The sequence below is a fragment of the Onthophagus taurus genome, chromosome 8 (assembly GCF_036711975.1).
Source record: "Onthophagus taurus isolate NC chromosome 8, IU_Otau_3.0, whole genome shotgun sequence".
NCBI classification, from domain to species: Eukaryota; Metazoa; Arthropoda; class Insecta; order Coleoptera; family Scarabaeidae; genus Onthophagus; species Onthophagus taurus.
In genome coordinates this window covers 14,678,971-14,690,621 of record NC_091973.1, presented here as the reverse complement: position 1 = coordinate 14,690,621, position 11,651 = coordinate 14,678,971, and the positions used below count along the sequence as shown (strand labels likewise).

Below are 11,651 nucleotides of genomic sequence, written 5' to 3'. Positions count from 1 at the left end.
ACATCGAATTCATCAATTGCTGTTACCATCACTTCAAATTAATTAAACACACTACAAATGAAATGTTAATAAAATTCTATCTAGACTGAACCTTAAGAAATAGCGAAACAAAAATGATTTCTTTGATTGAGGAACTAAGAGAGTTATAGTTAGGTTTCTTTATAATCGATAGTGACAGCAAATTAATTTTTTTCATAGACAATCTCATAGACAAATGGTTTATGATGGAAAAGATACTGCAACCGTAAATTTGACAAAATACGAGAAGCAATCATAGTCTAATAATACAATGTTAAAAAGTAGTAATATTAAGAATATAATTTTGAATTTCCTCAATTGCTTCATCTTTCTGCTTGAGTTTGGTTGTTAGATGTTTAACGGTTGATTGGAGAATAGAGTTTTCCTTCTTTATAGTATCCAACTTAGCCTTTATTTCATCATATATTGCCGAAATATACTCCTGCAATTTTTTTATTTCCTCAATATCCTTCTTGATGCCTGTCAGATCACTTAGCTTAATTTGCATAGCTGCTAATTACAGTGTTTGGTGTCTCTTGATACCTGCTCAGCGGCATCAAAATTGCTGGATTTACATGTATGTTTGTCGTGATGGGTCACTTCTTTGGTTAGCGGCATTTCCGATTGATGAATTAACAGAATATGGTGAAAATGGCGAAGAATATGGAGATGTAAAAATTAATTGCGATGTTTCAATGGCGTTCTGGTTTGTAATTAATTGCAACCGAATGTTATTCAAATATTAAAATAAAAAAGAAAAACCAAAATAAATGGTCAAACTACTCCAATATATTTTCTTTATTAATTAACTCTACCGGTTTCGGTACGTGACCATCATCAGGAGTCTACAAGTCAACTACATGTAAAACAAAACTATTAAAAACAATACTTATATTACCTTGTCAAGTTAAAGGTGGGGAAACTCGTCTTGAAACATTATTCATTCAACAAAGAGATTAACAATATTGTTCGCTATGCCAATACACATGATAGATGATTCAAAATGATATCAAAAAATCAAATTAGTTAAAATGAAGCACATATAAAACAAATTTAGGATTAACCTAAAAGATCTACGTCGTAATCGTGAACACGTTAAAAAGGTGAAAAACAAGAAATTCATGTGATTGGGTTAGAAATAAACACCCTACGCGCAGGTGCAGACCACAGAATCAAATTCAAATATAAAAACTTCAAAAATACATCAATGAATATCTTAACATAAATCGCCTAGGGATACATTGTAGATTCAACATATTATAATTCTCAAAATACAATCAAAAAATCAGAGATCAAGATAATGAGTTTAAATAAATAACTATATAGGTTAGGAAATAGGTGTTTGGGATTATGTAATGGAGATAAAAAGGATGAATAAGGACTGGGTATTAAAACGATATGTTTGGTGAGAAGGATCCTTATACCGATTGGTAACTTTAATTTTAGGAGATACACCCAACACAGACGTACGTATAAGTATACGTGTGTGTGTATATTCGGTGTCGTTAAGTGGGGGATAAACAAGCGTAGGGGTAATGCACAAATTGAATCGTTCATAGATTATTGAGAGGCGAAGTTGGTCGCATCGCTTTGCAGTTAACCCTAGCAAAAAAAAACTAAGATGTTGTTTACTGTAGCGGAAAAGGTACAGATAAAATGGTTTTATGGTGGCAATTCTGTAGCCCAAATAATTAATTTGTTTCCTGTGGCCTATGAAAACAGATCAATTCCTAGTCGCGGAACAATTTCAAATATTATTAAAAACTTTGAGCGACATGGATGTGTGTCTCCACAGAAACACAAATTACGAAGGTATGTGTTGATGTTGAACGCAATAAAAATCAGTCAAGCAGACAAGTTGCCGTCCTAAAAACATTAAAGAAACACGGGTACAGGTCGTACAAGGTACAAAAAAGTCAGGAACTCTGCGAGAACGATAATATTACAAGGGCGGAATTTTGCTTTACTATGATGGAAATGGCCAACGGAAATGTTGATCTACATTTCCTTTGCGTGGTCGGCATAATCCCAGCGTTGCTCGATATTGGAGTCGTGACAATGAACACAAGTAGTGTAAGAATGCCGGTTCTAGACCGGAAGTTGCTCCTGCTGCTCCTGCGGTGACGTCACGCCTCAATGTATTAGGTATAAGGGGGGATACCAACTAAAGTTTGGGGGAAAAAAAATTAGGTTGGTATTAAAAGTAACTAGAGATCTAGGGATTTTTAGAAAATTAAATAGAAAAATTTAAATTAATATAAATAAATAAATTAACTTTTAATCTTTTAGAATTTTTTTATGAAATTAAACTGAAAAATTTAAATAAATGAACTTGTAATCTTTTAGAATTTTTTTATGAAATTAAACTGAAAAATTTAAATAAATTAACTTTTAATCTTTTAGAATTTTTTATGAAATTAAACTGAAAATTTTAAATGTAATGACGTCGATCGACTGTGATTGAGAATTGAACTTTAAATTGGTGTAACTTGAGCTGAAAAATTAAATGGTGGTGGTGGGGATATAGGATTAGAAATGAAAAAACTTATTACAAAAAAATAAATATATTAACAATTTTTAAAAAAAATTAATACATTTCAAAGCATAATATTATATAAACAATATATAAAAATAATGTGTGATTAACATTTTTTAAAAAAATAATTACATTTCAAAGCATAATATATATACACAATATATAAAAATAATGTGTGATTAACATTTTTTAAAAAAATTAATTACATTTCAAAGCATAATATATATAAACAATATATAAAAATAATGTGTGATTAACATTTTTTAAAAATTAATTGCATTTCAAAGCATAATATAATCTATGATTCACAATTAAAAAAAAAAATTAATTACATTTCAAAGCATAATATAGAAAGAAAGAACATAGTATTTTTAAATTATATTAACTTGACACAAAAAAACAATACATAATCTGTAGCATATGAAAATTATGATGAAAAATAAACGACGCTAATCTGGACGGAGGTGTAGCTAATTAAAAAAATCAAATGAGCTACAGACTCAATCCACATCATACGCAGTTAACAAAAAAAGAGTATAAAGTGGTGTAACTCAAAAGTATATGGAATAATTGAAGAATATTAATATATACCCAATGTAAAATTCATAATGTACCATACTTATTTTAGAAGCAAAGTATGGTTCATTTGAATTTATACATTGAATATACCAGAACTAAACGTAAAGTGATGAAATAATATATATATATATTAATGTAAATCTAAAGCAACAGATTTTGTAAAAAAAATAAAAACCTGTTGTACTTTAGATTTACGTCAAGTATATTGGAAGAATATATTAGAAAAAAATATGAATATGTGTGGTGTAAAATAAATAATTGAAGAATGGCAATATATAGCAATGGCGAACGCTACGTCTCAGATTTGTTTAAAAAAAAAAACTGGGACATTAGCGTTCGACATTGTATACATTTGAAATGGAACGTAAAATAGATATCAATTCTTGGGTATAACATAATTGAAGAATTTTAATATAACAATATCTATCACTTAAGATTCGAAATTTTATTATAAAAAGAAAATTATCGAGACTAAGTGATTGACATTTAATATATATATATATTTGAAGTGGAACGTAAAATAGATCAATATCTATCACTTAAGATTCGAAATTTTATTATAAAAAGAAAATTATCGAGACTAAGTGATTGACATTTAATATATATATATTTGAAGCGGAACGTATCTCTTCTCTCTCTCTACGGTATAACATAATTGAAGAATTTTAATATTACAATAATGTACTCAAAGGACCGGAAATTTTTATAATAAAAAATGCCCGAAACTTATGAGTACGTTATTGAATATATATCTGAAGTGGAACTGTAATTGCTATTAATTCAAAAAGAAAATATAATGAACATTGAAAATTTTTGAAGATAAAATAAATCTATTAATGTGATCTCTAATAGTAATAATAAAATCGATTGGAAAAATGACATTAAAAGAAAAAAAAGTTGATAAATTTAATATATATTAGCACGGTACCGGAAAGCTGATAATTTTAATTTAACAAATTATCAGCTGACAAGTCCCGCATTAATATTATCGATTAGAAATAGCTTAGTAGTGGTATAATATCTTTATATATAATGTAAACTTTTCCAGGAGGAGGAAAAAAACTTTGATAGAGGTAGCCAATCATAAGGAATTGCGCAATGTAAATTATTATCAAACCCAAAGGATTGAGGTTTTAAAATCGATAATTTAACAGGAAATGCACATTTTGCGAATTAATTAATATCGAAACCCCAAAGCGTTGAGGTTTTAAAGAAATCAAACTTCCTGTTATTGCATAATTAAATACGAATAAATTATTAGAATAAATACGAAAAAATTTAAACTAAGTACTATCGTCATTAATACTATAATGACCCCAAGCGAATGTATTAATTCCATTATTACAAATATATCGCTTGGAGTCATTTGGTGATAGAACCAATTTATTTTGTAATGCTGTAAATATGTTATGATTGAAACTTCTAAATAACGTTTGTTTTTTAAATAAAACCGATTTTGAATTTAAACAATCTAAATAATTTTGAAAAGATATGTTATGTTTAACAATAGCTTTCTTAACACCTTTAGATTTCTTTGTAACCCGACCATCAGCGACCCTATTCGCATACACTTTAGACCTCAAACCGATAAATTCAACCATTATGTTTCCGCAATTCTCGTCTTTCATTTTACCCAAAACAGCTTTATTATGTAACGGTATGTCAAACTGATTATCAGGACTGTAGTTCGATGTGTCAAATTTATCTAAATTCAATTTCACGTCTCTATAAACATCATCGGAATCAATTAGTACGGTGAAGCTATCGGTATCCATGTAACATAAGCGAATAGATTCACCGTACTTTGGTTTTAAGAAATCATAATAAAAATTATACATTAACAATTTAGACAATTCTAAAACCGTAAAACCAACATATAGAGGTTTATCGTAAACGACATGGAGACGATCCATTTGAATTGCCGAAAACGTTTCTGTGAATATGCTTATGCTTTTAAAATTCAATTTCGCAATTAAACTCGGAGCTCCTAAACGAGGACGACCGGAGATTTCGCTAGTATGAACATCATCCCAACTGGTCACTAATCTTACATCGACTCGCTTATCTACATTTTCCATGGTTTTACCAAAAACCGCATTATTCATTAACTTGAAAAAATCTTTTTCAAAAGAATTATTAGCGTATTGGCGTAATGCTGTATTCTTATCGATGTAAGATTTCAACCAGATAGACTGTCTGAACGATAAAACTCTATTAATTTTAGAAACTTTAAGACCGTTAGCAACGGCCTGCTTTAAATTTCTATAATGCACAACATAATTTGTTTTATTAAATAAATTTGGAATCAATCTTTTATCGCTTTCACATCTACCGTTAGGTGGTAAAATGTTTTCACATAAAAAAGGTAAATCATTATGCGTATCATGCAAATACTCGGGGTATTCGATATCTACATCTAAAATGTAACCGTAATCTGAAGTATCTGATATATTATTAAAATTAAAATTTAGAATTTGGGTATCATCTAACCACTTGAAACTGGAAACCGGTAAATATTGCGACATCGCCCATCCATACAAATTATTCGCGTCCCAATACATTAAATGCGATGATGGTAAATTGGGGTTATAATTATCCATATATTTATTATTAGCTTTAGCGTACCGTAGGGAGCATTGAGAAATACCTCCACGGATACCTTTCTTAATAAAATGAACTTGATCTATATCCGTCAATAATTCTAATTTAATTTTGGTAAATTTTAAACCAATCTGTTTTACCCATCCAACCGCTTTTCAGTTTGAAAAAGTATCGGTGTTACAACCGATAAAAGCGGTTGGTCAGATAAAACAGATCGGTTAAAACCGGCCTGTTAAAATTTATCTGTACCAATCTGTTTTACCCATCCAACCGCTTTTCAGTTCGAAAAAGTATCGGTGCCGATAAAAGCGGTTGGTCAGATAAAACAGATCGGTTAAAACCGGCCTGTTAAAATTTATCTGTTAAAACAGTTTATATAACAACTTGCGACAATCCTTAACGTCCCCCAGTAACTATAAGAATTCCATCCGTCAACGGTATAATTTGATCAGAAACCAATTTGTTTTACCCATCCAACCGCTTTTCAGTTTGAAAAAGTATCGGTGTTACAACCGATAAAAGCGGTTGGTCAGATAAAACAGATCGGTTAAAACCGGCCTGTTAAAATTTATCTGCTAAAACAGTTTATATAACAACCTGTGACAATCCTTAACGTCCCCCAGTAATTATAAGAATTCCATCCGTCAACGGTATAATTTGATCAGAAACCAATCTGTTTTACCCATCCAACCGCTTTTCAGTTTGAAAAAGTATCGGTGTTACAACCGATAAAAGCGGTTGGTCAGATAAAACAGATCGGTTAAAACCGGCCTGTTAAAATTTATCTGTACCAATCTGTTTTACCCATCCAACCGCTTTTCAGTTCGAAAAAGTATCGGTGCCGCTAAAAGCGGTTGGTCAGATAAAACAGAAGGCTCTATAAATACTTTAGTCTTTACGGGAATCATAAATGGTTACATCTTTTGAATGACGTAGCTAAAATTTATAACGCTTTAAAGCATAGGACTACAAAGCTAGCTCCTCGCTCCTAATTTAATAAATTCTAAATCTATTGAAAATCAGCTTCTCAATACAGTCTACAATTTCGTAAAAATTACTGGTAAATGAAAGTCTAAAGTTGGTGATACGGTACGAATCAGTAGACATAAACATGTTTTCGATAAAGGATACCTACCAAATTGGACTACTGAATTGTTTAAAATTGCTAAAGTTCAGATAACAAACCCTGTAACATATTTGTTGGAGGATATGAATGGTCAACCCATTTCAGGAGCATTTTATGAATTTGAGCTCAGTTTATCTAAACAACCTGACGTTTATCTCGTTGAAAAAGTGATAAGAAGGAGGAAAGGGGATAGATTGTACGTGAAATGGTTAGGTTTTGATTCGTCTCAGAACAGTTGGATTTCTAAAGAAAATGTATTGTAAAGATTAAATATACATTTTATTGGTTTAAATAAATTTTTTCATTTAATACATTGTTTTTTATTTAAAATATAGTTGTTTTTTCACGCGCATATCCGCTGGATCTTGCATATATATTGTTAAGTAAATCAAGTTTACTATTCAATGACGCACCAATTTGATTAAAATTTTCCATTTTTAACCGATATAGAACCGATGAAATCAATCTGTGGGACACAACTGATTAAAATGTTATTCTAAGTAAATAGATAATAAAATAAAAAAATAACACGTGCATAATAAAGTAAAACCACAAAAACCGCAATTATCACAACTGAGAAATACATCTGCAAAAAATACAGTGACGAACAAACGAAATACCACGAAAAACAAATTACCACAAAAAAACAGATAAATTTCTTCGGATGACAACATCGGGAAATAGGACAGATAGAAAATTAATATAAAATGTGGTGAAAAAGACATTATAGAATTAGTTCAATCTAAAACAGAACATAAACATCAAATTATAAAAAGATGAGTTATAAACAGCCATCAAGCCTGTTTGATTCAGCAGCCGAGGTTGTGAATTTAAGACTAAAAAAAGAATTCATCTATTTGAGCTTTACGGGATGTTGCCCATCGAAATCATATTGAGATTGTGGAGAACATGGTTTACCAACCATTGGGATGTGTTGGGAACACTTAGGATCGATTTATTTTTTATACTGTGAGTAATTTCTATTGTTTCTCGAATTTTCCTTTTGATAATTTTATTTTTTTTAATTTTATCAACAGTTGTTATTGGAAATTTGTTTATCTAGAGAGATGTTACTGCGTCTAACCACATTATTTTTTTTGCGGTTACATTATCTCTACCGCCTGGTGCGAAATTTATTCATTCCGAACTTACACTCCAAGCAGGTATTAATGAGAGAATGGGTATAAGGTTTGATGGTAAAGCTAATGGTTGGATGATAGGATCGAAATCCATTGAGTTTAAACCTAAATCAATTTTACTTGGAGGTGAAATATCTATTCCAACTTCTCAAGGTCTTTACGAACTTATACAATTAAAATTACCTAAAAATTACAATCAATCCGATCTCAATAATTATGGAACCATTCTGGAGTATACCGGCGCACATAAACGGAACTATGAAGGTGTTGTAGTCGGAATTAAATCGCAAAAGTATACTAAAAACATTAAACCTCTATTGAATTCACTTGCGCAGCAGCATAAGTCTAGGGGAGGAGGTTTAATGAGTGGTCACCATCTTAAAGTTAACTCTAAGAATATTGATTATAAATACTGGGATGATGCAAACGAATTGGTAGACCGATTAAAATTGTTGTACGCGTCACAAGTTGCGGGGAACAATTCCCATGTGAATGAAATTACATCAATTTTAGAGGAGTTAAAGGAGTGTGAAATCATTTCATAATTTTTTTACCAATGAGTCGAGTATTTGGTAGTGTGGGGATCGATAAGTTTGGGCGTACGTCTCGTAATAAATTTTATAATACTTCAGCATTTGAAGGTGGTGGTAGTGGCGGCGGTGGTAGAATCCCATTAACATCGAGTGGTGATTTCGATTTCCAAGGTCGTAAACTATCCAACATTCAAAATCCCACTGATGATAGTGATTGCGCTATAAAAAGCTATGTTGATGCGAATTCACAAAAGTTGAAAGATTTACTGCAAACAAACGTAGACAGATTAATTGCCGAATGTCAGAGTATTAGATCTCAAATGAACTCTAAACAACTATATACATCTGGGGAGTTGACTCGTTTGGAAAATAAATTAGCTACAATTTTACAAGATATCAAACGTATTAACACTGAAATCTTATTGAATCAACAAAGGTTAAATAACTATAAGGCCACATTAACACAAAACATAACATCCCATACTAGAACTTTGACTGCACTTGAAGACGGTGTTAGAAGTTTACTAAATCGTTTAGATGATATGGAAAACATTATAAATTCACGTCTTGATACATTGGAAAAACGAGTTGTACCTAATCCTTGAGGATGTTACCATCAAAGGCTAAACATATTATCGTTGAAGAGATACATCGTCCCGCACGTCGCATATTCCCCCGACGGCATACCATATTGAAGGGTATTGATGATTTATGGCAAGCTGATTTAATTGAAATGCTCGAGTTTGCGAAGATAAATTCTGGATATAGATATATTTTAGTGGTTATCGATTGCTTTTCAAAATATCTCTGGATGGAGCCTTTGAAAAGTAAAAGTTCCAACGACGTTACTAAAGGATTCCATTCAATCCTATTGAAAGGTCGGGTTCCGAAAAATCTTCAAACTGATCAGGGTAAGGAGTTTTACAATCGACCTTTCAAAAAGCTGATGTTAGATTTTAAAATTAACCACTACTCAACGTATAGCGTGATGAAGGCTTCGATGGCTGAAAGAGTAATTAGAACTGTAAAGCAAAGGCTCTATAAATACTTTAGTCTTTACGGAAATCATAAATGGTTACATCTTTTGAATGATATAGCTAAAGTTTATAATGCTTCAAAGCATAGGACTACAAAGCTAGCTCCCAATTTAATAAATTCTAAATCTATTGAAAATCAGCTTCTCAGTACAGTCTACAATTTCGTAAAAATTGCTGGTAAAGGAAAGTTTAAAGTTAGCGATACGGTACGAATTAGTAGACATAAACATGTTTTCGATAAAGGATACCTACCAAATTGGACTACTGAATTGTTTAAGATTGCTAAAGTTCAGATAACAAACCCTGTAACATATTTGTTGGAGGATATGAATGGTCAACCCATTTCAGGAGCATTTTACGAATTTGAGCTCAATTTATCTAAACAACCTGACGTTTATCTCGTTGAAAAAGTGTTAAGGAGGAAAGGGGATAGGTTGTACGTGAAATGGTTAGGTTTTGATTCGTCTCACAACAGTTGGATTTCTAAAGAAAATGTATTGTAAAGTTTAAATATATATTTTATTGGTTTAAATAAATTTTTCATTTAATACATTGTTTTTTATTTAAAATACAGTTGTTTTTTTCACGCGCATTTCCGCTTGTGGTTAATAAACTTTCCATAGTAACGGTTGGTAAAAGATAAAAAATAAAGATTATCGAAAGGAAAGTTCCAGAAACAATAGAAATACTCACATTATAAAAATTAAACTTCATTTAAATTTACAAAATTTAAAATATCCATTAGATAGGTAGAACCTTTAAAGACCAAACCTATACAATTGATTGGACGTGTTAACATTGCAAACGTATCATCCTTTAATATTTCATCTTCATAACGTTTAGGTATATAGACTTTAAAATCCTCCAATTCAATTAAAACTTTGGGGTATGTACTACTCGAATTAACATGTCTCTCAATTCCTATTATACGATATACTCTATTACACTCCAAACGAGAGACTCTAACCAAGGTTTTACTGGATCTTGCATATATATTGTTAAGTAAATCAAGTTTACTATTCAATGACGCATCAATTTGATTAAAATTTTCCATATTCAACCGATGTAATCAACCTGTGGAAAACAACTGATTAGAAAATGTTATTTCAAGTAAATAAATAGATAATAATAAAATAACACGTGCATAATAAAGAAAAACCACAAAAACCACAATTATCTCAACTGAAAAATATGAAAAAAACAAAATTATCCCAACTGAAAAATAATAACTGTAAAAAATAATGCATTGGCGAACAAACAAAATTACCACAAAGAAAAACAGATAAATTTCTTCGGATGACAACATCGGGGAATAGGACAGATAAAAAATTAATATAAAATGCGGTGAAAAAGATATTATAGAATTAGTTCAATCTTAACCTGAGCATCGAGTTATAAAAATGAGTTATAAACAGCCAGCAAGCTTGTTTGATTCGGCGGCCGAAGTTGTCAATTTAAGACTGAAGAAGAGGGTCCATGTATTCGAACTGTACGAGATGTTACCCATCCAGATCATATTGAGATTGTGGAGGACATGGTTTACGGATCATTGGGATGTGTTGGGAACACATAATCATGATGTAAATAGAATGATTATGTGTATCGAACCATTTTCATTCAATTTTCCATTCCCCCACAATCTTCAATGTGATTTGTTTGGTCACTTTGAGGACTACAGGTACGAACATTTAAAAGTTCATTTAAAATTTATATATATTTCATTAAACTGTACAATTTTTAGAGGTAACATTGAATACAGTCCATTCAGAAGCCAGCCACATTGTATTTTGACCCTCTGTTATGTAACTCCGGAGGGTAATGTCTGTCGAAATTGCGTGGATGAATTTAACGATACATTACTAAAGTACTTTATACCTTTACGAAATGCTGGTTTTAAATTAATCCACGATGCGGGAGTTCGTAAAATGGATCATGAAGATTTTGAACCGGCATATTTGCAAAATGTCATTGAAGATGAAAGTCGGTGGTGTCAGTATTGCGTCAGAAAGACGGTTTTCCGTTTTATAGCGACAGAAAGATGCTCTCCAGATTTACATGATTATGTTATGGAAGAGGGTTAAA

The 11,651-nt window shown here is 31.1% G+C and overlaps 1 protein-coding gene and 1 long non-coding RNA gene across 2 annotated transcripts; both read right to left on the bottom strand.

Moving 5' to 3' along the window:
• Positions 1 to 756: 756 nt before the first annotated feature.
• On the bottom strand, positions 757 to 1,097 carry LOC139430964 (uncharacterized). Its single transcript, XR_011641319.1, has 2 exons — positions 917 to 1,097; positions 757 to 863 (listed from the first exon to the last, which is right to left on the bottom strand). It is a non-coding gene; the product is annotated as an uncharacterized lncRNA (long non-coding RNA).
• Positions 1,098 to 4,416: 3,319 nt separating this feature from the next.
• On the bottom strand, positions 4,417 to 5,733 carry LOC139431239 (uncharacterized). Its single transcript, XM_071198879.1, has one exon. The coding sequence runs from the start codon at positions 5,731 to 5,733 to the stop codon at positions 4,417 to 4,419; it is 1,317 nt and encodes a 438-aa protein (XP_071054980.1).
• Between the last annotated feature and the right edge of the window lie 5,918 nt (positions 5,734 to 11,651).

Coding starts and splice junctions, on each gene's coding strand:
- LOC139431239 (XM_071198879.1), bottom strand. CDS start 5,733: ATGGATAATTATAACCCCAATTTACCATCATCGCATTTAATGTATTGG.